The sequence below is a fragment of the Podarcis melisellensis genome (genome assembly GCF_964234715.1).
Source record: "Podarcis melisellensis genome assembly, chromosome: 7".
Classification (NCBI taxonomy): Eukaryota; Metazoa; Chordata; class Lepidosauria; order Squamata; family Lacertidae; genus Podarcis; species Podarcis melisellensis.
In genome coordinates this window covers 87,054,677-87,078,643 of record NC_138539.1, presented here as the reverse complement: position 1 = coordinate 87,078,643, position 23,967 = coordinate 87,054,677, and the positions used below count along the sequence as shown (strand labels likewise).

At 44.7% G+C, this 23,967-nt stretch overlaps 1 protein-coding gene across 2 annotated transcripts in view; it reads left to right on the top strand.

The window, feature by feature from the left end:
- The window catches only part of LOC309373494 (protocadherin alpha-C2-like), a 181,751-nt gene that overhangs the window by 17,130 nt on the left and 140,654 nt on the right, over positions 1-23,967 (top strand). Inside the window, exon 1 of one of the 2 annotated variants that reach the window (XM_081917754.1) lies at positions 7,757-9,898. The exons of the other annotated variant lie outside the window; for it this stretch is intronic. Within the exon in view, the coding sequence (XP_081773880.1) occupies positions 7,844-9,898 (2,055 nt within the window). The 5' untranslated portion in view covers positions 7,757-7,843. Of the gene's footprint in view, positions 1-7,756; positions 9,899-23,967 lie in introns of those variants that run through there. 2 annotated transcript variants of the gene reach the window in all.

The window sequence follows — 23,967 nt, the reverse complement described above, 5'->3', positions numbered from 1 at the left end:
GGGGCTAATGGGCAAGTGAGCTGCTCTGTGACGCCCTCCCACCTACCCTTCAAGCTATTGTCCACTTTCAAGAATTACTACTCTCTGGTGGTGGCTGAGCCCCTGGACCGGGAGCGGGAAGCAGAATACAAGCTGGTAGTGACTGCCCAGGATCAAGGGACTCCATCACTATCAACCAGCAGCACCCTGGTGGTACCCATTGGCGACGTGAACGACAATGCTCCTGCTTTTCCTCAGTCTTCCTACACGGTCTTTGTGAAGGAGAACAACCCACTAGGTGCTCACATCTTCACAGTGTCTGCCTCGGACCCAGATGTGGCTGAGAACAGCCTGATCAGCTACTGGCTGGACGAGAAGCTTTGGCCCCTGTCAAGCTACATCTCAGTGCACTCAGAGAGTGGGAAGCTCTATGCTCTTCAGCCCTTGGACTATGAGGAGGTGAAGCTGCTGGAGTTCCAAGTGAGGGCCAAGGATGCTGGGCTGCCCTCCCTGTGTGGCAATGTGACGGTGCAAGTCTTTGTGGTGGATGAGAATGACAATGTGCCAGCTGTGACTGTACCAGTAGAGGAGACTCCCACCCTTCTGGTGGTCCCCCTGACAGCTGGGCATGTGGTGGGCAAGATTCGTGCCCTGGATGCTGACTCCGGCTACAACGCATGGCTGCGCTATGAGATGCATGAGGGGTCCAGTAGGCTTTGGCGGGTGGGACTTTACAGTGGTGAGATCAGTACAACACGTGCCCTGGAGGAGGCAGAGGGCAGCAGCAGTCATAGTTTGCTGGTTGTGGTGAAGGACCATGGGAAGCCCACTTTGTCAGCCACCGCCACGCTGAGTATTTCGTTGGTGGCCAGTGTCCAAGCCCTCCCAGCTGATGCCCGCCTTCCCAGAAGGGGAGGGAGCCCCAATCCCCTGGCTGATAACATGAACATCTACCTCATCATAGCCATCTGTGCAGTGTCCAGCTTGTTCCTGCTGGCCATCATTGCATATATGGCCCTGCGGTGCCATTGCCAGCCTAAGGAGGCCATGGTGTATGGTCCTGGAACAGCCACGCTGGTGTGTGCCAGTGAGGTGGGCAGCTGGTCCTATTCAAATCGTCACAGTCACATCTTGGGCGTGACAGGAGACTCCAATGCCAAAAGTGACCTCATGGTTTTCAGTCCCAACATACCTGCTTATGCAGAAAATGGAAAACCGCAGGATCTGCTCTGTGCAACGGTTAGTAACCCCTCTTTTAATTCATATAGTTTGTTCAGAACATTTGTTCAATAACTGGAATACATTTTATTTACATTTTAATGTTTCCAAGGTCCATATGAACCACCTTAAGAAGTATGCCACTAATATTCCAAATACTGGTAAGGGATTTTGTATTTGGTCAGAAAGCAACACCTTTCAAATGATCCTTGATTTGTACTTGGTTATTTGGAAGATTGTTGTTGTTTAGTTGTTTACTTGTGTCCGACTCTTCATGACCTCATGGACCAGAGCACACCAGGCACTCCTGTCTTCCACTGCCTCCCGCAGTTTGGTCAAACTCATGTTAGTAGCTTCGAGAACACTATCCAACCATCTTGTCCTGTTGTCCCTTTCCCCTTGTGCCCTCCATCTTTCCCAACTCCAGGGTCTTTTCCAGGGCGTCTTCTTTTCTCATGAGGTGGCCAAAGTATTGGAGCCTCAGCTGTAATCTTGCCCTTTTCAGTTGCTTGTTTTTTTGGTGAATATCCTCTGTCAGGAGCAAGACAAAGAGATCTGTTCCTTATTCTGCATTTGGCTCGGAAGGTAATTCTTTTCTTAGTTCCTTAATCTAAAAAGAATATTGCAGAGTTGGGGAAAGTTAGGAAAATTACAACCAAAATGATCAAGGGGATGAAGCAACTCCCTTATAAGGAAATGTTGCAGCATTTGGAACTTTTTAGTTCAGAGTAAAGGTGAGTAAGAGGAGACATGATAGAATATAAAATAGTGTATAACATATGCATGGCATGGAGAAAGTGGAGAGAGAAAAGTTATAGGAATAATGGAGGACAACAGGAGGTTGGATGCAGGTGAGCTGAGCAGAAGCACACAGGCAAGCATGCTCCAAGACAAGCTGCCGGCTAGCTCTGTAGAGGCTCCTTTTATTAGCACAATATGCAAAACCAGTCAGATACTGTGACCTTTACACATCTTCCAATCCCGAGATTGAGGGGTGGTATAAAGTTATTTTGGCACCTGTTTCCACCACGTCATTTTCCTCTTGAAAATGTATGACAAAGAATACAAAGGTCACAGACAGGGCACGGCAGACCACTAAGAGAGCAAAGGTTAGACAGAGGGCATGATGTTCAGACAGCTGTGGCTTTGTCTGCGGATGGAAGTGTGCTCCACACCCGAAGGTCACATGGTCAGACAGCTGAGGCCTGTCTGCGGGTGGAAGTGTGCTCCACACCCGAAAGTCACATGGTCAGACAGCTGAGGCCTGTCTGCGGATAGAAGTGTGCTCCACACCCGAAGGTCACATGGTCAGACAGCTGAGGCCTGTCTGCGGGTGGAAGTGTGCTCCACACCCGAAAGTCACATGGTCAGACAGCTGAGGCCTGTCTGCGGGTGGAAGTGTGCTCCACACCCGAAGGTCACATGGTCAGACAGCTGAGGCCTGTCTGCGGGTGGAAGTGTGCTCCACACCCGAAAGTCACATGGTCAGACAGCTGAGGCCTGTCTGCGGATAGAAGTGTGCTCCACACCCGAAAGTCACATGGTCAGACAGCTGAGGCCTGTCTGCGGGTGGAAGTGTGCTCCACACCCGAAAGTCACATGGTCAGACAGCTGAGGCCTGTCTGCGGGTGGAAGTGTGCTCCACACCCGAAGGTCACATGGTCAGACAGCTGAGGCCTGTCTGCGGGTGGAAGTGTGCTCCACACCCGAAGGTCACATGGTCAGACAGCTGAGGCCTGTCTGCGGATAGAAGTGTGCTCCACACCCGAAAGTCACATGGTCAGACAGCTGAGGCCTGTCTGCGGATAGAAGTGTGCTCCACACCCGAAAGTCACATGGTCAGACAGCTGAGGCCTGTCTGCGGGTGGAAGTGTGCTCCACACCCGAAGGTCACATGGTCAGACAGCTGAGGCCTGTCTGCGGGTGGAAGTGTGCTCCACACCCGAAGGTCACATGGTCAGACAGCTGAGGCCTGTCTGCGGATAGAAGTGTGCTCCACACCCGAAAGTCACATGGTCAGACAGCTGAGGCCTGTCTGCGGGTGGAAGTGTGCTCCACACCCGAAAGTCACATGGTCAGACAGCTGAGGCCTGTCTGCGGGTGGAAGTGTGCTCCACACCCGAAAGTCACATGGTCAGACAGCTGAGGCCTGTCTGCGGATAGAAGTGTGCTCCACACCCGAAAGTCACATGGTCAGACAGCTGAGGCCTGTCTGCGGATAGAAGTGTGCTCCACACCCGAAGGTCACATGGTCAGACAGCTGAGGCCTGTCTGCGGGTGGAAGTGTGCTCCACACCCGAAAGTCACATGGTCAGACAGCTGAGGCCTGTCTGCGGGTGGAAGTGTGCTCCACACCCGAAGGTCACATGGTCAGACAGCTGAGGCCTGTCTGCGGGTGGAAGTGTGCTCCACACCCGAAAGTCACATGGTCAGACAGCTGAGGCCTGTCTGCGGATAGAAGTGTGCTCCACACCCGAAAGTCACATGGTCAGACAGCTGAGGCCTGTCTGCGGGTGGAAGTGTGCTCCACACCCGAAAGTCACATGGTCAGACAGCTGAGGCCTGTCTGCGGGTGGAAGTGTGCTCCACACCCGAAGGTCACATGGTCAGACAGCTGAGGCCTGTCTGCGGGTGGAAGTGTGCTCCACACCCGAAGGTCACATGGTCAGACAGCTGAGGCCTGTCTGCGGATAGAAGTGTGCTCCACACCCGAAAGTCACATGGTCAGACAGCTGAGGCCTGTCTGCGGATAGAAGTGTGCTCCACACCCGAAAGTCACATGGTCAGACAGCTGAGGCCTGTCTGCGGGTGGAAGTGTGCTCCACACCCGAAGGTCACATGGTCAGACAGCTGAGGCCTGTCTGCGGGTGGAAGTGTGCTCCACACCCGAAGGTCACATGGTCAGACAGCTGAGGCCTGTCTGCGGATAGAAGTGTGCTCCACACCCGAAAGTCACATGGTCAGACAGCTGAGGCCTGTCTGCGGGTGGAAGTGTGCTCCACACCCGAAAGTCACATGGTCAGACAGCTGAGGCCTGTCTGCGGGTGGAAGTGTGCTCCACACCCGAAAGTCACATGGTCAGACAGCTGAGGCCTGTCTGCGGGTGGAAGTGTGCTCCACACCCGAAAGTCACATGGTCAGACAGCTGAGGCCTGTCTGCGGGTGGAAGTGTGCTCCACACCCGAAGGTCACATGGTCAGACAGCTGAGGCCTGTCTGCGGGTGGAAGTGTGCTCCACACCCGAAAGTCACATGGTCAGACAGCTGAGGCCTGTCTGCGGGTGGAAGTGTGCTCCACACCCGAAGGTCATTCCTTCAAAAGTTTTTCTCCCCCTCATATCACTGGAACTGGTGGAAGGTGGAATATTTAGGAGAGATAACAGAAGTACTTTTTCACATAGCACATAGTCAAGCTGGCGAATCCACTCCGCTAGGAGGGAGGGATGGCCATCAACCTAGGTGGCTTTAAAAGAAGACGGGGCAAATTCAAGGAGGAGAGGGCTGTTGATAACTGCTATCTTGTGCCTCCGGTGTCAGAGGCTTCTGAATACCTGTTGTGGGTTCCTGGTCTTTATTTTATTTTATTTTTCATTTGTAGTTGTAGGGAGGATGCTGCTAGTACTTTCCCACCCTTGCTAAGTTCTGGATACCTGGAGTTGAGTGTTGGCATGTGCGCCATTTGTTTAGTTTTCAGGGAACTTCTTTATTTTTAGAAATTCAAGTTTTCAAATATTCCAGATTTCCAGTCAAAAGAATTTTTAAGAATATTTGTGTGTGTCCCTCCAAGCCAGAAAATGTGAGGTCATTTCTGGGCATGTAGGCATGTATTGTTTTCCTCTGAATAGTAACTTTTAATTTTTTTAAAAAATTGTGAAATACAATGTTGTAAAAAGATTTGCATAAAAGAGTAGTTAAAAAATGTGTTGCTCCAAGTCAGGCAAGGTTGTACTTCTTTTCTCATTTGTTTTCCTGCATCCCATAACTGGAAGGACAACTTTTATTTTTAATGTTCCCTCCCCTCCCCTCCCCGTCTATAATTATTTGGGGTGATGAAAAATAAATAAACAATTCAAGGCAGTGCTTGCTGCTGGAGGGTGGCTGCTGGAGGTAAGCACAAGTGCTGCCAGAAAAGAAATGAAAATTGGACACAGGGGAAGGGGAAGGGGAAGGGGAAGAATTAAAGTGAAGGATTGATCCACTCACAGGAGACCCCTGATGCAAAGCATCCATTACCCAAAGTGCATTGGTTTGGGGAAACTTACTCAATTATCTCTGGATTGGGGAAATCTAAATTTAGAAGGTAAAATGTGTGAGATCACAGTTCTCTGCTTGGACAACATGTGGATGGAGTTGAATTAATGAGAACACAAGCAGCTTCAAATCCAAATTATGCTCTAGTGTGGACGAGGCCAACTGTAGACCTGAGATTCTGTCTGTGTACGTACCATAGCTTTATATTCAAAGCCTCAAAGCATCCTGGCAACTGTAGTTTGTTAAGGGTGCTGGGACTTGTAGCTTTAAAGGCATGGTGTGTATTCCATCTGACTGGAGACATAAGCACTACACCTCTTAATGAAACCTACCCAACCCTGGTTTGGGGGACCAGATGCACAGACTGCCTTTATCAATATTATCTGCAGTTACAGACAAATTAACAGTCAGTGCAGGCTTTTCAGCACAGGTGTTGTAATATGTGTTGTAATGTGTGTAATATGTAACATTTTCCTCTGCACTAAGCCCTATAGGTAGGTCAGGAACCACCATGACTCTGTGTCCCCAGTAGCCAATTCATGGAGCTGGTCCAGGAATCAGGACCTGCACTTTTAATTTGTTCATAGGTTATCTAGAATTAGGTGTGAACAGTGAGGTCACCAGTTTGCTAATGATACCAAATTGTTCATCAGAGGGTTAAAACAAGGAGGGATTTCACTTTTCTCTGAAAGTATTTCTTCTGGGTGAATGAGAATAAAGAGCCAAATGCAGTTCAATGTAAGCAAGTGGAAATCAATGCACATTGAGGCAACCCCTTCTCCGCGCTTATGCTCATGGGATCTAACCTGGCAGTTACAGACTAAGAACAAGACCTTGGGATGATAGCGGACAGTGTGATGAAGGTGCCAGTCTGGTGCACAGCGGCTGTGAAAAATGTGAATTGCAAGCAATTGCAAATAAAATTTAAAACCTTCTAAAATATCCCACCAAGGAGTTCAAGGTATCACACCTTGTTCTGCCCCTTTCCATATTATCCTCACAACAACACTGTGAAGTTGGTTGAGCTGAAAGTTGGCGACTGGTCCAAGGCCAGCCAGTGAGGATGAAGGCTGACTGGGGATTTGAACCTTGGTCTCCCAGCTTCTTGTCTGACACTCTAACCGCTGCACCACACTGGCTTTATGCCATCATCATCATCATTAGTCATTTTCCTCACAAAAGTGACTATAAGCAAAAACAAATATAAACAGCAAAACCAATTACAACAAACACAGCCAATAAAAAAAACCTAACCAACACATCTATACCAATAAAAGACCGGTCTTACACTAAGAGGGGCCACATGCACTGGAAACCCTACAAATTAAGGGCCCAAAGTCCAGATAAAAAGGAAAGTTTTTGCCTGCCACCTAAAAATAAAGAGAGCACCAGGCAAGTCTCCCTAGGGAGAACACTTCATAAATGGGGAGCCACCACCGAAAAGGTCTGTTCTTGTGTTGCTACACTTCAGACCTCCTGTGGAGGGGGCACATGAAGAAGGACCTCAGAGGATGATCACAGGGTTTGGTTCAGTTCATGTGGGGATTGATGGTCCTTGAGCTATTGGGGTGCTGAGCCACATAAGACTTTATAGATCAAAACCAGCATTTTGAATTGAGCCTGGAAACTACCGGTAATTAGTAGCGGGTACAGTCATGCTGGAATTGGTGTTACATATTTAGACTGCCCTGCCCTGGTGAATAATCTGGGAAGATAAACACTGTATAATCTATTAACAAAATAATGAGGTTGATTAAAAATTATTTAATAATTAAACTATCAGAAGAGTCTGTAAACCAGGAAAAACAATTTTGGAAGCCCTGCTAAACCACTGTGCTTGCGAACTCAGACACATGGTGTCACTCTTGCCTACAAAATCTCTTCAGGAAACCTAAGGGGATTTGCTACCCTGCCCTCAGATGGAAAGCAAATCATTTGATGCAAGAATCCGGAGGAAAACCCCAGATACCATCAAAATATAACAGACAAAGCAGATTCCACCTTTTCAAGAGCAATTTTCATTACCCAAAGGATGAATTCATAGCATCAGCAAACCTCACATTCTGGCCATCATTCTAAGAAACCACAGCTCAATGGAGAGGGAGAGAAGGCAGCTGCTGCAGCTGATTGTGCTTCACACAGCCTGGATGGTGGGGAGCGGCCAGCTCCATTATTCCGTGCCAGAGGAATCCCAGCATGGCACCTTTGTGGGCCGCATTGCCCAGGATCTGGGGCTGGAGGTGGAGGAGCTGGTGCCTCGGATGTTCCGGATGGTTTCCAAAGGACAGGAGGACTATTTTGAGGTAAATGTACAGAATGGTGTTTTGTTTGTGAATTCCCGAATTGACAGGGAGCAGCTGTGTGCTCAGAGTCCCATTTGCATCATTCATCTAGAGATGATTGTGGACAAGCCTCTCAGGATCTTCCATGCAGAGGTGGAGATCAGGGACATAAATGACAATGCCCCCATTTTCCCAGTAAATGAACACCAACTATTTATTTTGGAATCTAGGCTGCTGGGCTCCTATTTTCCACTAGAGGGAGCTTCAGATGCTGATATTGGTTCAAATGGTCTGCTTACCTACATCCTTAGTCCAAATGATCATTTTCAGCTACGTGAAGAAAAGCATGGAGATCTCAGTAAATCTTTAGCACTCGTGCTATACAATGCCCTGGATCGAGAAAAAATCTCTGTACATCATTTATTGCTTACTGCCACTGATGGGGGACAACCAGAGCTAACTGGTTCAGTGCAGCTGAAGATAACTGTACTAGATGTAAATGATAACGTACCAATGTTTAACCAGTCTGTGTATGAGGTGCATCTGCTGGAAAACATCACAGAGGGAACATCAGTCATTACTTTGACTGCTTATGACTTGGATGAAGGAACAAATAAAGAAATACTGTATTCGTTTAGCAATATGATGCCTCCCCATTTAAGGCAGGTTTTTTCCATAGATTCCAACACAGGTGAAATCAAAACCAAAGGAAAGATAGACTTTGAAGATATTAACTTATTTGAATTGCAAGTGGAAGCTGCTGATCAAGGGTCCTACTCTTTGGTCGGACACTGCAAAGTTCTGATCCAGGTTTTGGATGTGAATGACAATGCTCCAGAACTGTCTGTGACATCCATGTCTGTGCCAGTGCCTGAGGACTCCCCACTGGGGACAGTGGTGGCCCTGATGAGTATATCGGACAGTGATGCAGGCATCAATGCTCAAGTTAGTTGCTCCCTGTGGCCACATGGACTTCCCTTCAGGCTGATATCCACCTTTAAGAATTACTACTCACTGGTGCTGGCTGAATCCCTGGACCGCGAGGAGGTGGCTGAATACAGGCTGGTGGTGACAGCCCAAGACCAAGGGACTCCATCATTGTCAGCTAGCAGCAGCTTAGTGGTGCCCATCGGTGATGTGAATGACAATGCACCTGCTTTTCCTCAGCCCTCCTACACTGTCTTTGTGAAGGAGAACAACCCACCAGGTGCTCACATCTTCACGGTGTCTGCCTCGGACCCAGATGTGGCTGAAAACGCCCTGGTTAGCTACTGGCTGGATGACAAGCTCTGGCCCCTGTCGAGTTACATCTCGGTGCACTCAGAGAGCGGGAAGGTCTATGCTCTTCAGCCCTTGGACTATGAGCAGGTGAAGCTGCTGGAGTTCCAAGTGAGGGCCAAGGATGCTGGGCTGCCCTCCTTGTGTGGCAATGTGACAGTGCAAGTCTTTGTGGTGGATGAGAATGATAATGCACCTGAAATTTCCAAGGCAGAAGAGGCCCCCATCCTGCTGGTAGTTCCTGTTACTGCAGGACACATGGTGGGCAAGATCCATGCCCTGGATGCTGACTCAGGCTACAATGCCTGGTTGCACTATGAGCTGCATGAAGGAAGTAGTAGCTCCTGGCGTGTGGGGCTGTACAGTGGTGAGATTAGTACTACACATGCGCTGGATGAGACAGAGGGGGTAGGCAATAGCATGATTCTGTTGGTGCTGGTGAAGGATCATGGCAAGCCTGTACGGTCAACCACAGCTACGTTGAGTATTTCCCTGGTGGCAAGCACCCAGGCTGCTCAAGCTGATGCCCACCTCTCCAGAATGGGAGGGAGCCTAAAGCCTCTGGTGGACACTACAAACATTTACCTGATCATTGCCATCTGCTCAGTGTCCAGCTTGTTCCTGCTTGCCATCGTTGTGTATGTGGCTCTGCGATGCCAGTCTCAGCTCGAGGACAGTTCCAGGTATGGTCCTGGCACAGCCACACTAGTGTGCGCCAGTGAAGTGGGTAGCTGGTCATATTCACAACGTCATAGTCGCAACCTGGGATGTGTGGCTGGGGAAGCTGGTATCAAGAATGACCTCATGGTTTTCAGTCCCAATATTCCTGTCTTTGCTGTGAACACAGGAGTAGGAAATGCAAAGGAGCTTGTTCCAAATTTATCTGGAGAGGTGAGTCACATGGAAGCCTTAAGAATTTTTGTAACTGATGCTCTTGTATTCCTTTCTTGTTTGAATGCATGGCATTATACTATAGGACACCATATACAGAGACAATGATGCTTGATTGCTCTGTGCACTTCTATATATTTATCTGTTCTCTTTCTTAATTGAATTTCTTGCCTCTCCTTCCACCCAGGCTCAAGACAGGTACAATTTTGCTTACAAAAAATGTATAAAAGTATAAAAAAGTATAAAATTAATTTCATACTTACAATATTTCTAAGAATATTACAGCGCAGTAGGAGGTGTGGAGGGGGAATTCACTCTTCCCTTATTTTGAGAAGTGAAGGGATCTGTCTAGTTGATGTCCTTAGCTGTTTGAAGCTTTCCCTGAGGAGAAGGTATTTTGGATATGTGGATATATTTATTTGGCTTAAATCTCTTTAATTGTGATGTAGCTTTGCAGGAAAGGGTGTAGGAAGCTTGGTTAGATGCCTGTGTCCTGTGATGTACCCTAGTCTCTAGGCAGCTCTGACATGCCTGTGTTTCAATGCATTGGTTCCTTTCAAATCGCTATCACTGTGGAAATCCCTGACGTTTCTATGAACTCTGGTCAAGATTTCAAGGGCTATCCTGCATTAACAATTAGTCATTACCGACACTTTTTAAAATTAAAAACTATTTGGCGGGACATACTATTGGGTAGGATCATGATGATGACATAGCAGCCACAATCTTAGAAGTGGTTTCAGATGTCCATTCAGCCACAAATTGCACAAGGTAGGCTAGGCCCACTCATCTGTATTATAGAGCTGATACAACCATATATATTACGAGCTGAGCTTCAAGATTCCAGTGTGATAAGAACAAGATAGGAGAAAGTAATCCTGAAAATATTTGCAAAGGTAGTTTTTGCAAGACCATCTTTTTTTGTTACCCATTCTTAAGAATAAGGTGGAATTACAGTAATGGTGGGCTTTCAGGGAAAACAGGAATAATTTGGGCTCAGAACAAGTGAGAAAATGTATTTTTATAATGTGTGGTTAGCATCATGTATCTTAATTTTATTTGTAATGACAAAGTAAAACCAGATGATGAGAACAGTTTGGAATTACATGACCAAACGGCTACATTTCTGCATCCATTTGTTTAACCTATGTCCTTGTTGAAAACCATTACAGCAATTGGGCCATCACTATCCCTTAGCCTGTTCTACGTCACAGGATTGTTGTGCAAATAATGAGCAGGGAAACGTGCTGCTCTGAGCTACTTGGAAGGCAAGTTGCATAGAATCATAGTAAACAAAATGAACCCAAGAGAATAGAGCTCTTCAACTTCAGACTCCAGATATGCTATTCAATTTGTCAGCATGCCCTCTTTCCTGAAAAATCCCAACAACTCATTGTTCTCATAAAGATTCCTTTTAATATTCTTTAGAATAAAGAACTCCTCAGGCCTTTAAAGGATGACAGATTGAGGAAGAAATTAATTTCTCTGGATCAAACCACTTCACTGTTTGAATTAGAACCCCATGAATAAAGTATGCACTGAAACTTATGATTGGTCGCCCTTAACTATTCAAATAGCATCAGTGTGCATGGTATTTTATAGAGTGAAAGAGGATATGTCTGTGCTCCAAGGAACTTACAGTCTAAAGCTCGGCATAAAGGAAGCATAATCAGATGGACCCAAATGAAACAGTGCAAGACTGACTTGGGCATATGTAGATAGGTTATCTTGTGACTTCCAATAATCATGACCCATCATTTGTGACACTTCCTGTTCTTCCTTCTTCTTTGTTGACATGGCAGAGGGATTTTGCTCAGCTGTCAGGCTGTCAGCACTGTGACAGTGGCCTGGCCTTCATTGTATTGGGTGATGGGAGGACTGTGGACTGGTGACAAGATAAACTTGCCAGTGAAGACGGCCCCTTTGGCTCATTGTGAAAACATAGTGAAGGAAAAATGGCCAAGAAACAAAAATAAGAGTTTCTAAAATGAGTAGAACACTTCTAACAATGTGGGTAACCTAGTACAAAACTCTAGGGGAGCCAAACAATTTTGATTTAATTTTGGCCAATTAAGTCAACATGTGTTCTCTACATAGGCTTTATTTCTTTAAAAAATACTGTGATGTGGTTATGAGACACTAACTTTTCAAGGAAAAAATATTACAATACAAAATCAGCAAAATGCAAACGGATCCTACTTTATTATAGAGCAAAAAATAAATAAATAGGGAAAATAAGAAGGAAGGAACATTTGTATGCCACTAATACTGATTTGTCACAAGATGTCGCTATCCACTCAAAATCAAAACGCTCTTTTGATACAAAGATCAAAGCCCCTCCCAGCAATTCAGAAAGAACAGAGACCATCAGAGGACAGAATGGATGCAACAGCATAACAACTGACTGATTCCCAGCCTTTAATGCCATCACGAAAGAGTGGATTTAATTTTTAAAACCAGGAATAAGACCTACCATTGCTATGGTCGTTTTGCTCCGATGCTGCTTGATGAGAAGGCAGCTGCTGCAGCTGTTTTTCATCTGCATGGCTTGGGAGAGAGGGAGCGGCCAGCTCCATTATTCAGTGTCTGAAGAATCCCAGCATGGCACCTTTGTGGGCCGCATTGCCCAGGATCTGGGGCTGGAGGTGGAGGAGCTGGTGCCTCGGATGTTCCGGATGGAGTCTCAAAGCCAAGGGGACTATTTAGAGGTAAATGTTCAGAATGGGATTTTGTTTGTTAACTCTCGAATAGACAGGGAGGAGCTGTGTGGCAAGAGCCCTTTGTGTGCCATTCACCTGGAGGTGATTGTGGATAAGCCTCTGAGGGTCTTTCATATTGAGGTGGAGATCAAGGACATAAATGATAATGCTCCTACATTTCCTCAAATAGAACAAGATGTCTTTATATCAGAAATGAGAATGCCTGGATCGTTTTTCCCTCTGGAGGGAGCTTCTGATGCAGATATTGGTCCAAATTCTCACCTCACCTATACACTCAGCCCCAGTGAATTCTTTAGTCTAGATGTTCAGAGGAAACACGATGAAAGTCCATCACTAGCACTCCTTTTAAAAACCTCTCTAGACAGAGAGGTGAGAGCTAAGCATCGTTTGCTGCTCACAGCCACCGACGGGGGGAAGCCAGAGCTGAGTGGCACAGCACAGCTGGTGATTTCTGTTCTTGATGAAAATGACAATGCACCTGCCTTTAATCAGTCAGTTTATAAAGTCCAAATGGCAGAGGATGTTCTAAGTGGGACATTAGTGGTCAAACTGAATGCCACAGATATGGATGAGGGAATCAATAAGGAGATTACATACTCATTTCAGAATCGTGTGCCTGTTAAATTAAAAAACATATTTGCCTTAGATTCTGTTAATGGGGAAATAAGAACAAAAGAAAAATTAGACTTTGAGGAAAATCACCAATATGAGATTCAGGTACAAGCTAGTGACAAAGGGAGCAATCCAATGACAGGATATTGCAGTGTTGTGGTTGAAGTGCTAGATGTCAATGACAATGCCCCTGAGATGTCATTAAAATCTCTCCTGGTGCCAGTGCCAGAGGATTCCCTGCCTGGAATGGTGGTGGCCCTGATCAGTGTCTCAGATCAGGATTCTGGGGCCAATGGACAAATAAGCTGCTTCCTGCACCCCTCAGAACTTCCCTTCAAGTTGGTGTCCACCTTCAAGAATTACTACTCTCTGGTAGTGTCTGAGCCTCTGGATCGGGAGCAGGTGGCTGAATACAAGCTGCTTGTAACAGCTCAAGACCAAGGGACTCCATCGCTGTCAGCCACCAGCAGCCTGGTGGTGCCCATTGGTGATGTGAATGACAATGCACCCGCTTTTGCACAGCCATCTTACACGGTCTTTGTGAAGGAGAACAACCCACCAGGTGCCCACATCTTCACTGTGTCTGCCTCAGATCCAGATGTGGCTGAGAATGCGCTGGTCAGCTACTGGATCGATGAGAAGCTCTGGCCCCTGTCAAGCTACATCTCGGTGCACTCAGAGAGTGGGAAGGTCTATGCTCTTCAACCCTTGGACTATGAGGAGGTGAAGCTGCTGGAGTTCCAAGTGAGGGCCAAGGATGCTGGGCTGCCCTCCTTATGTGGAAATGTGACTATTCAGGTTTTTGTGGTCGATGAGAATGACAATGCACCTGCAGTGTCTGGAATGGCAGAAGAAAACCCAGTTTTGCTAGTGATCCCTGTGATGGCTGGGCATATAGTGGGGAAAATACAAGCCCTGGATGCTGACTCAGGCTACAATGCATGGCTACGGTATGAAATGCATGAGGGGACTAGTGGTCCTTGGCGAGTTGGGCAGTACAGTGGAGAGATCAGCACTACACGTGTCCTTGATGAGGGAGAAGTTAGCAGCCAGAATCTGCTGGTCTTGGTGAAGGACCATGGGAATCCAATGTTGTCAGCTACTGCTACATTAAGTGTGACACTGGTGGCAAGCACCCAGCTCACCCGTACTGATGTTCACCTTCCAAGAGCAGGAGGGAACCCAAAGCCTCTTGCAGGCAGTGCCAACATCTACCTAATCATTGCCATCTGCTCAGTGTCCAGCTTGTTTCTGCTTGCAATCATAATATACATTGTCCTGCGATGCCAGTCCCAAGCAAAGGAGGCTATGATATATGGCCCTGGCACAGCCACCCTCGTATGTGCCAGTGAAGTGGGTAGTTGGTCATATTCAAATCGTCATAGCCATATCCTGGCAGGTGTGAGTGGTGAAGCTGGCATCAAAAGTGACCTCATGGTTTTCAGCCCCAACATTCCTCCTCTGCAAGGCAGTGAGAATCAGGAACAAATACTTGGTGATTCATCAGCGCAGGTGAGTAATACATTCTGAGGAACATTGGGGAACTTTTATCAGACGTAATTGTAGCCATTAAATCAGCCTCACACTACTGAGCAAGATTGCTATTGTGATAGTGAGGCTAAGAGCTTGAAGCGTCAGTTTTTCTGGTATTTTATTTTATTTAAAACATTTCTATGTTACGATTAGATTTAAAAACTCCCTGAGGTAGCTCATAGCTGTTGTAAAAAGCTAAAACAACAAAATAATAAAACTAGCAGCAACCCACACAAAATAGCATACTGAAAAACAATTAAAGCCGGCAGATTAAAACCAGCTTTGTAGCATGCTGGAAGGCATAGACAAAAAATTTAAAATTTAAAAAGATATTTGCATGGCATTGGAGAGATATAGGATTCAGTGCTAAACAGATTTCCTGAAGAGGGTGTTCCAGAGGAATGGTGCCACAACACAAAAGTCCCTTTCTTGGCCTGCCTCAGTTTAGAAGGCAGTTCAGAACTGTTGTTAAAGGAGGGCCTCTCATTGAAGATCTTAATGCTCAGGCAGGCTTATATGAGAGAAGGTGATATGTGTTGCAAAAATGTTTATGGCTAACTTAATTTGTTCCATGACCAAAGCACTGGTTTATCTTTTGAGATAATTAAAAGTAAATAAACCTGGCTTGCTAGAAATACTTACCTGTATTGTTTTTTGTATTTATTCTTTATTTAAATGTGTTGCTTTGTTTTAAACATATTCTGCATTTGGAGAATTTGGTCAGTGAAGAATTAAATACTTGTAATTTTAACTTGTGTACTTTATTAGTACTTACAGCTTTTCTAGGAATGAGTTTGTAATCCCATCCAAGTATAATTATTTGCCTCTTGTGAATTGTAGTTTCGGGGGGGGGGGGAGAGACTCAACACCTGTTACTTCAAATGTATCCAGTAAGTTCAGTGGTGACAAGATGAGCAACTTAGATGCAGCACTTGCCAATGTCCTGGAAACTAGAATTTAATCTAGATTTGTTGGGGCAGATCTATTTAAATATAAGCATCTGGTTGAAGAAACTTTTTTCTCCAGAAGCCATAAACATTCATTCAATTATTATAGTTACTCGTAACCGAGGGATGCTGTCTATTGCACAATGCATGATCTCTTAAGTCATGGGCCATGACAGTGCAGTGTGTGGACATCCAATGAGTGCGACCCAGAGTGTACACATTGTTGGGAATGAGGTCAGTGGTGTGACCCTTCTCCTTGTCAGTGCCTGGGTAACGTGAATATGGTTTGTATCTTCAATACATATAATCTTGCTAGCTTTCTTTTTCCTTATATGGAGTCTGGTCAAATGCAATTTATTAAAGTAGCCTATTTGACAACATTTGAATTATTGGGAGGAATCCAATATTATGTTAAAATAATTGTTCTGTCAATACAAGCATTTCTGCTTGTTAAGTGGAAACAATCTCCCCTTTTCTCCACATCCTTCTGTGGGCTTCTGCTAGTGGGGCCAGTGAGTTGAATCTGGTCTAATATTCTTTCAAAGCAAAACTCCTATTTTGATGTCGCTTGGTGCTAAGAAAGCCTTTGATAGATTAGAATGGTCATCTTTTTGAGAGAATTTTGGAAATCTTGATCTGGGGAAAACTCTGAAACACTAGCTTGGAATGAAATATAATTGCTGGGTATAGGAAAATGATTTTAATAAATTGAAATTATAGAGAGTATTTTGATGAGTCAGTTATGGAAACTCCACAGCAGGTTGCAGTCAGTTGGTCCCCATGGAAACATAGCAAAGCAGGAAGAGGAAGGGAGATAGGAGGCAGCAGCTGTAGACACATATCCGATTGATTTGTGTCTACTTAAAATGGAGCTGTCATCTGAGACAAGGCAGAATGGCTTGGAATACCGTAAGTGACTCCTAATACAGTCCGTAATCTAAGAAGTGTCAGAGCATAACTGGCTGCTGGATAGCAGAATGCAGGCGATGCAAGAGAAGGGTGATAAAAGAGAAGGGAATGGAATGCCTAGAGAAGTTATTCTGCCCAAATCTGGATGACCATTGAGGCAACAAGGCCAGATGTTCTGTCCAGAGCTGAGTTTTCATCAATGGAGAATTTTGAGTGGTTCAAAGTGATGGGTAAAGCAAGTTCATCAATCAAGATTGCAGTCACAATAGTCAGTGTGGGCTATAACTGATGGAGTTGCATTCATTCTGGATTTTCCTCATTCAAACTCTTTGGCCACAATGGGCTTCCAGATTCTTTAATATGAAAATAAATTTTATCAATATTATTCACTTATTTGCTTAGACAAAAGGTGGTGGTCTATATAAACATACTGGAAAAGAGTACAAAACTGAGAATTCATGGTTCCATGTATTTTAATGATTTGTAAAAGCCTGGTTTGTACTGCAGTAGAATTAAGTAAAAGCTACTAAAACATCTTAGAGTAGTTTATAGAAACATAGAATTGTAGAGTTGGAAGGGACCCTGACAGTCATCTAGTCCAACCCCCCGTGATGCAGGAATCTCAACTAAATCATACATAACAGGTGACAATCCAACCTCTGCTTGCAAACCTCTAAGGAAGGAGAGTCCACCACCTACCAAAGGTGTCTGTTCCACTGTCAAACAGTTCTTACTGTCAAAAAGCTCTTCCTCATTTTTAGTCATAATCTCCTTTCTTGCAACTAGAAGCCATTATTTCAGGTCCTACCCTCCAGAGCAGGAGAAAACAAGCTTGCTTGATCTTCCATATGATAGCCCTTAAGACATTAAAAAATGGCTATCATGGCTCCTCTCAGTCTCCTTCCAGGCCAAACATACCCAACTCCTTCAACCATTCCTCATAAGGTTTGATTCCCAGACCCTTGATCATCTTGGTTGCACACATTCTCCTCTGCACACATTCCAGGTTGTCAATATCCTTCTTAATATTTTTTTTGCCGTTGCATCACAGTGTTGACCCATGTTAAGCTTGTGGTCTACTAAGACCCTTAGATCTTTTTCACATTCCGATTCAATTCAGGAATCAAATGGAATTGAGAAACAAAATGAATTCAAAGCAAAGGTTTCATTATCAAAAATATAAGAATATTTGGAAAATAGCACATATCTATTCCAATATCTCTATAGCTATTTCTCAAAATAAGCAAAAATGGTCAAACATTTGAGTGATTTCTTGGATAAAGTAGACATATAGTGGCCATCATTGCTATTATTAATTTATTACCTACCCTTCATGCTAAGGTCACAGGGCAAGTTGTAGCATTAAAGACAATATTATAAACAATGGTTAAAGCACTTGTAGCTCATGTAGCCTGCTCATTTTCAAGTATAATTAACATACCAGTGATTGGTGGGGTGTGTGTTGGGGTGTTAGGGGAAGGGTAATACCTCGAGTGGGGACACATCATGCTCCTTCTGGGGTAGACTGTTCACCTTTGGCCCCAACCCTGCACTCACCTCTCACCTGTAGCTCCTAGAAGCTGTCACCATGCAACAGTGGCCACACCCCAGGAATGGATTTGACTGACTGGCTGAAGGATAACTGATGGGTCTCAAACCCTCAGTGAGTCTGGGACTTTTCCTGCATGCGAAGACAGGCTATGGTGGACTGAGTAGATGAAACCAACAGTGGGTCCAATGGTCAAAAGTACTGTTATTGTGCATGCTGCAGAGGGAAGTGTGGGGCAAATGAGTCTTTCAACCGGGGAAGGTAGCCCAACTAGAAGAAGGAATCTCTGATCCTAAATCTCTGCTGTCCCTTGTGGGATATATTCAGGAGAAGAAAAGTCTAAGGAGTAAACCCTACAGAAATCCAGAGTGGAGTCACTAAGCAGGTTGGATGGTGCCTTGTATGCCTCCTTTTGACAACTCCTGCAGCCAAGCTGGTGCCAAATGTATTGCTCTGCTTTGCCACATTAGTGAGGCCAATATGGGGATCTTGTCATCTGAGCAGCCCAGGACCTCCATACACACTGCCATGGAAGGTCACTTAGGTGCTGCTAACACAGTGGTGTGACTTCACCCCTGGAATCTCATTCCATTGTCTCTTGAGACAGACAGGAAACAACAAATTATTTGTTAACTCTACATGTCAATGGACCAGCTCATGTCTTTATACATGACAGTTGGTGTGTGTGACCGAATGGCAGCATAGGCAAGTTTAGGGTCTGCATTTATAGCTCTACACTTTCTTTAACTGATGAAATTTGAAGGTAGTCTAATAGTTGCTTTGAGACATATGATGAAAAGTGGGGTATAAATTTCTTAAATAAAAGAAAATGAAGTGATATACAATGATGACTGAAAGACCTAATATAAAAGGAGTAATTTTAATGTCTGAAAATGTCATCAGTGATCTTTTCTTTGTATATGATGGAAATATGAGTGCAAAAAATTATATTGGAAGGGAACTATACGTAAATCCTATAATGAAAAATAATGAAATCCCCCCAATTTTACTGTGGTGTTACATTCTCAAACATCAGCAGAGGTGCTGAAAACTGAAGGCATGGAACATATACTTTATCCTGAAGTGCATTTATTTATTGATTATATATTTATTTTCCTCCAAGATGCTTGGGGTGGCTTACACGTTCTCACACTCTTGATCCTCAGAGAAAAACACAGCAAGAGCTTCATTACTGAGTACAGATTTGAACCCAGGTTGTCTAAGTCCTAGTTGGACATGCTAACAATTAAGATACTAACCATTACACTAAAGTGGTGGTTTAAATGTTTTTGTAATATAATGTAAGTGTTAGTGTAAACAGGTTTTGGAGAGCAGTCTCCATTATCAAAGGAAATAATAACCACAAATAAACATTTGTCAGAAGCAACTCATTTTTTGGAAAGACTTCACCTCCTCTCTCAAAAGACTGACTAATCATAATACATCATTAAGAAAATGAATGGATAAATTTGTGTGTATATGAACCATCACCCCGGGAAACTATTACTAACTCATTATGTTAAGAAATTTATATAATGAAGAACTTTTATAAAACATTGAAAACGAAGAGGAAAATCCACATTATGTAATCTCTATGAAAGCAGAACGAACTCTTGCAGACCCTTGATGACTTCCATTTGCATGAAGTTTGACAAATATATGAACTTATTCCCCTAACAGTGATCCATGCCAGACATTCAAACAGCAGACAAAATGAAGGAACACAGTATTGTCTGCACTGAACATAGTCAGTCACACGGGGTCGCAATTGCCTAAACAATCCTATTGGAAACATCTAAATACAGCTCTCTTCCTTTAAAAAGGCATTTGAAGAAAAAAGACAGGAGACAACTGGATACGATTACATGATCCAGAGAGATTTCTATCAGTGATGCTACTCCCTGGTGTTCCCTAGATCACCTGGATCAGCTGCATTTGAAACAAACATCTTGGAAGCATCCTAATCTCAAATCTCCATGGTTATTATGCGGATAGAATTCTGGGTGAGGAGGAGGCTGCTGCAGCTGGTTCTTCTCCACACAGCCTGGGAAATGGGGAGCGGCCAGCTCCATTATTCTGTGCCGGAGGAATCCCAGCATGGCACCTTTGTGGGCCGCATTGCCCAGGATCTGGGGCTGGAGGTGAGTGAGCTGGTGCCTCGGCTGTTCCGGATGGAATCTCAAGGCCACGAGGACTATTTCAAGGTAAATTTGCAGAATGGGATTTTGTTTGTTAATTCCCGGATAGACAGGGAGGAGCTGTGTGCCAAGAGCCCTTTGTGCTCCATCCACCTGGAGGTGATTGTGGATAAACCCCTGAAAGTCTTCCATGTGGAAGTGGAGATTGCAGACATAAATGACAATGCCCCCATTTTCTCTGTCACAGAGCAAACATTGATTATTGCAGAATCAAGATTGCCATATTCTCCTTTCCCACTGGAGAGTGCTTCTGATGCAGATATTGGCAGCAATGCTCTGTTAACTTACAAGATCAATCCAAATGATTATTTCAAGCTGAATGTAGTAACAAATGAAGACCACACTAAATCTGCTGGGCTAGAATTAAAGAAACCATTAGACAGAGAAGACATATCTGTGCACCATTTATTACTGACAGCCACAGATGGTGGTAAGCCAGAGCTCACAGGAACAGTCCAGCTTGTGATAAATGTATTGGATGTAAATGATAATGCTCCATTATTCAACCAATCTGTTTACAAAGTCAGAGTACCAGAGAATCCAGTTAATGGAACACACATAATAACACTCAATGCCACAGACTTGGATGAAGGTATTTCTAAGGATGTTACTTATTCCTTTAGCAGCCTAGTACCTCCCAAAGTTAAACATACCTTCCAAATAAGTGAAAGCACTGGTGAAATCAAGGTTATAGGACCAATAGATTACGAAGACATTAATTTGTGGGAAATTCAAGTTGTAGCAGAAGATAAAGGCAATCCTCCTTTGGCTGGACACTGTAAAGTAGTAATAGAGATACTAGACATGAATGACAACATCCCTCAGCTTTCCCTGAAGTCCCTGTCAGTGCCTGTGCCTGAGGACTCGCCACAAGGTACTATGGTGGCCTTGATTAGTATCTCAGACAGAGACTCTGGACCCAATGGGCAAGTGAGCTGCTCCTTGTGGCCTTCTGGGATTCCCTTCAAGTTGGTATCCACCTTCAAGAATTACTACTCACTGATGTTGGAAGAAACACTGGATCGGGAGCAGATGGCTGAGTATGTGCTAGTGGTGATGGCTCACGATGAAGGGATTCCATCACTGTCAGCTAGCAGCACCTTGGTGGTGCCCATTGGTGATGTGAATGACAACGCACCTGCTTTTGCTCAGCCCTCCTACACGGTCTTTGTGAAAGAGAACAACCCACCAGGTGCTCACATCTTCACTGTGTCTGCCTCAGATCCAGATGTGGCTGAGAACAGCCTGATCAGCTACTGGCTGGACGAGAAGCTCTGGCCCCTGTCAAGCTACATCTCAGTTCATTCAGAGAGTGGGAAGGTCTATGCCTTGCAACCCTTGGACTATGAAGAGCTGAAGCTGCTGGAGTTCCAAGTGGGGGCCAAGGATGCTGGGCTGCCCTCCCTGTGTGGCAATGTGACTATTCAGGTCTTTGTGGTGGACGAGAATGACAATGCACCTGAAGTATCTAGGGCAGCAGAGTCCCCCATCATGTTGGTCTTCCCAATAAAAGCTGGGCATGCAGTGGGCAAGATCCATGCCCTGGATGCTGACTCAGGTTACAATGCATGGTTGCGCTATGAGCTGCATGAAGCCAATAATGGCCCCTGGCGGGTGGGGCTTTATACTGGTGAGATTAGCACCACACGTGCCCTGGATGAAGCAGCAGGCAGTGGTGGCAGCCAGAATATTTTAGTGTTGGTGAAGGACCATGGCAAGCCAGTGCTGTCAGCTACAGCCACCCTGAGTGTGTCACTTGTGGCAAGCACCCAGGCAGTTCAGGCTGATGCCCACCTTGTCAGGATGGGAGGGAACCCAAAGCCCCAGGTGGAAAATGTCAACGTCTACCTGATCATTGCCATCTGCTCTGTGTCCAGCTTGTTCCTGCTGGTGATCATAGTATACATCTCCCTGCGTTGCCGTTGCCAGGCCAAGGAGGCCATGGTGTATGGCCCTGGCACAGCCACGCTGGTATGTGCCAGTGAAGTGGGCAGCTGGTCTTATTCAAATCGTCACAGCCACATCCTGGCAGGTGTGAGCGGGGAGGCTGGTGCCAAAAGTGACCTCATGGTTTTCACTCCAAATGTTCCTGTATTTGCAATGAATGGGGATGCAGGAAATGGAAATTCGTCAGATGAGGTGAGTTATATGGTATCTTTAAAATTTTGCAGTTGTTCTCTCTTGTTATACCTTCTTGGTGTGAAAACACAGAAGCGAAACGTGCTATTATGGAAAGCAGAGCTATCAAACATTTTGGGGCTTTATGTTAAAAAAATAAAAAAATTCTGCTCAAAGTTACTAAGAAAGTTTAAAAGGCTTCTTTCAAAGTTAAACCCTAAAATGTACATCATAAAAATGTAATGTTTTTATAATGTAAACTGCTCTATGATCTTCGGATGAAGGGTAGTATAGAATTTGAATAAGGCTAATCTCTGTAATAAAAATACCACAGAAAGCCAGAGAGAAACCATCCAATCAAGGCCAAAGCCCAGTAAGTAAAATAAAATCTGTGTTTGTTACAAAACTCCAGAGTCAAGGAAAGCTGCAACATAGATTATGCAATTTAAAAGGCCCTTCAGTGCTTTTTTTCCCTAAAAAAAAAAGTTTAGGGGTACTCTCATTTTCCTACTCATATTGAAATATTGCCCCTCAGTGAGGCCAAACTTAGATTCACAAAATGTTTAGGGGTTTGCGTACCCCTGCGTTCCCCCAGAAAAAAGCACTGGCCTTATATCTCTCTCCATTTCTTTCTTAAAAGTTATCCTCGTTAACTTCCAGGTTTAAGGTAGGTACAGCAGTGTTTGTCTTTACATTTAAAAAGTGCTAAGTGTATTCATACTCATGATCTTTGGTGCACCTCCACTGAGAATGTTGTGGAAATATGGGTGCAGGTTCTACTGATCTTATTTGATAAAGGGGTGGTTGGATCCTGAAATAACACACTGTAGCTTTTCCTGTAAAGGAGGTCCTGTAAGGGAAAAGAAAAAAAGAAAAAAGACACTCAGTCCTAATATCTGTGCAATGATGAGCTGAGGAACTCTCTTTTTGCGATTGGGGGTGGAGGGGGCGGGGAGTGTTGCATTCAATGTCCTTCTGCAAACGGGAAGCCTTCTGATTGGAGACCTCCCCAAATGGAATGGGAGAGGCAATTTTTGCCAATTCACTCTTTTTCCTACAGGAATTTGCACCACCTTCCACTCTGTTCTGGAGGGTCTTAGAATTCACAGGGACCTGTAGAGCAGAGGCCATATAAGTGAAAATGGCCTCCCTTTTTCCATTAGGACAGATCCACTAGGTCAATAACACTTCCACAAATGAAAGGACTCCTTTGTGGATGGCCAATTATGTATGCAAACCTATAAACAGAACTTCAGTTACTTATGTCTGATGTATTTATGATAAATATGTGTATTATGGGATGCCAGTTTGTGTAAAGATTAGATGGTAATGCAACTAGCCTGAGATTAGCATTGATGAACAATTGCTGTAGTGTTTTGCATTACTTTATTCAACAGACATAGGAGCAATATTTTGTATTGTGTATGCTCTAAAGCAAATGTATATTGTGTTAAGTTAATTTAGTGGATTTTTTTTTAAAAAA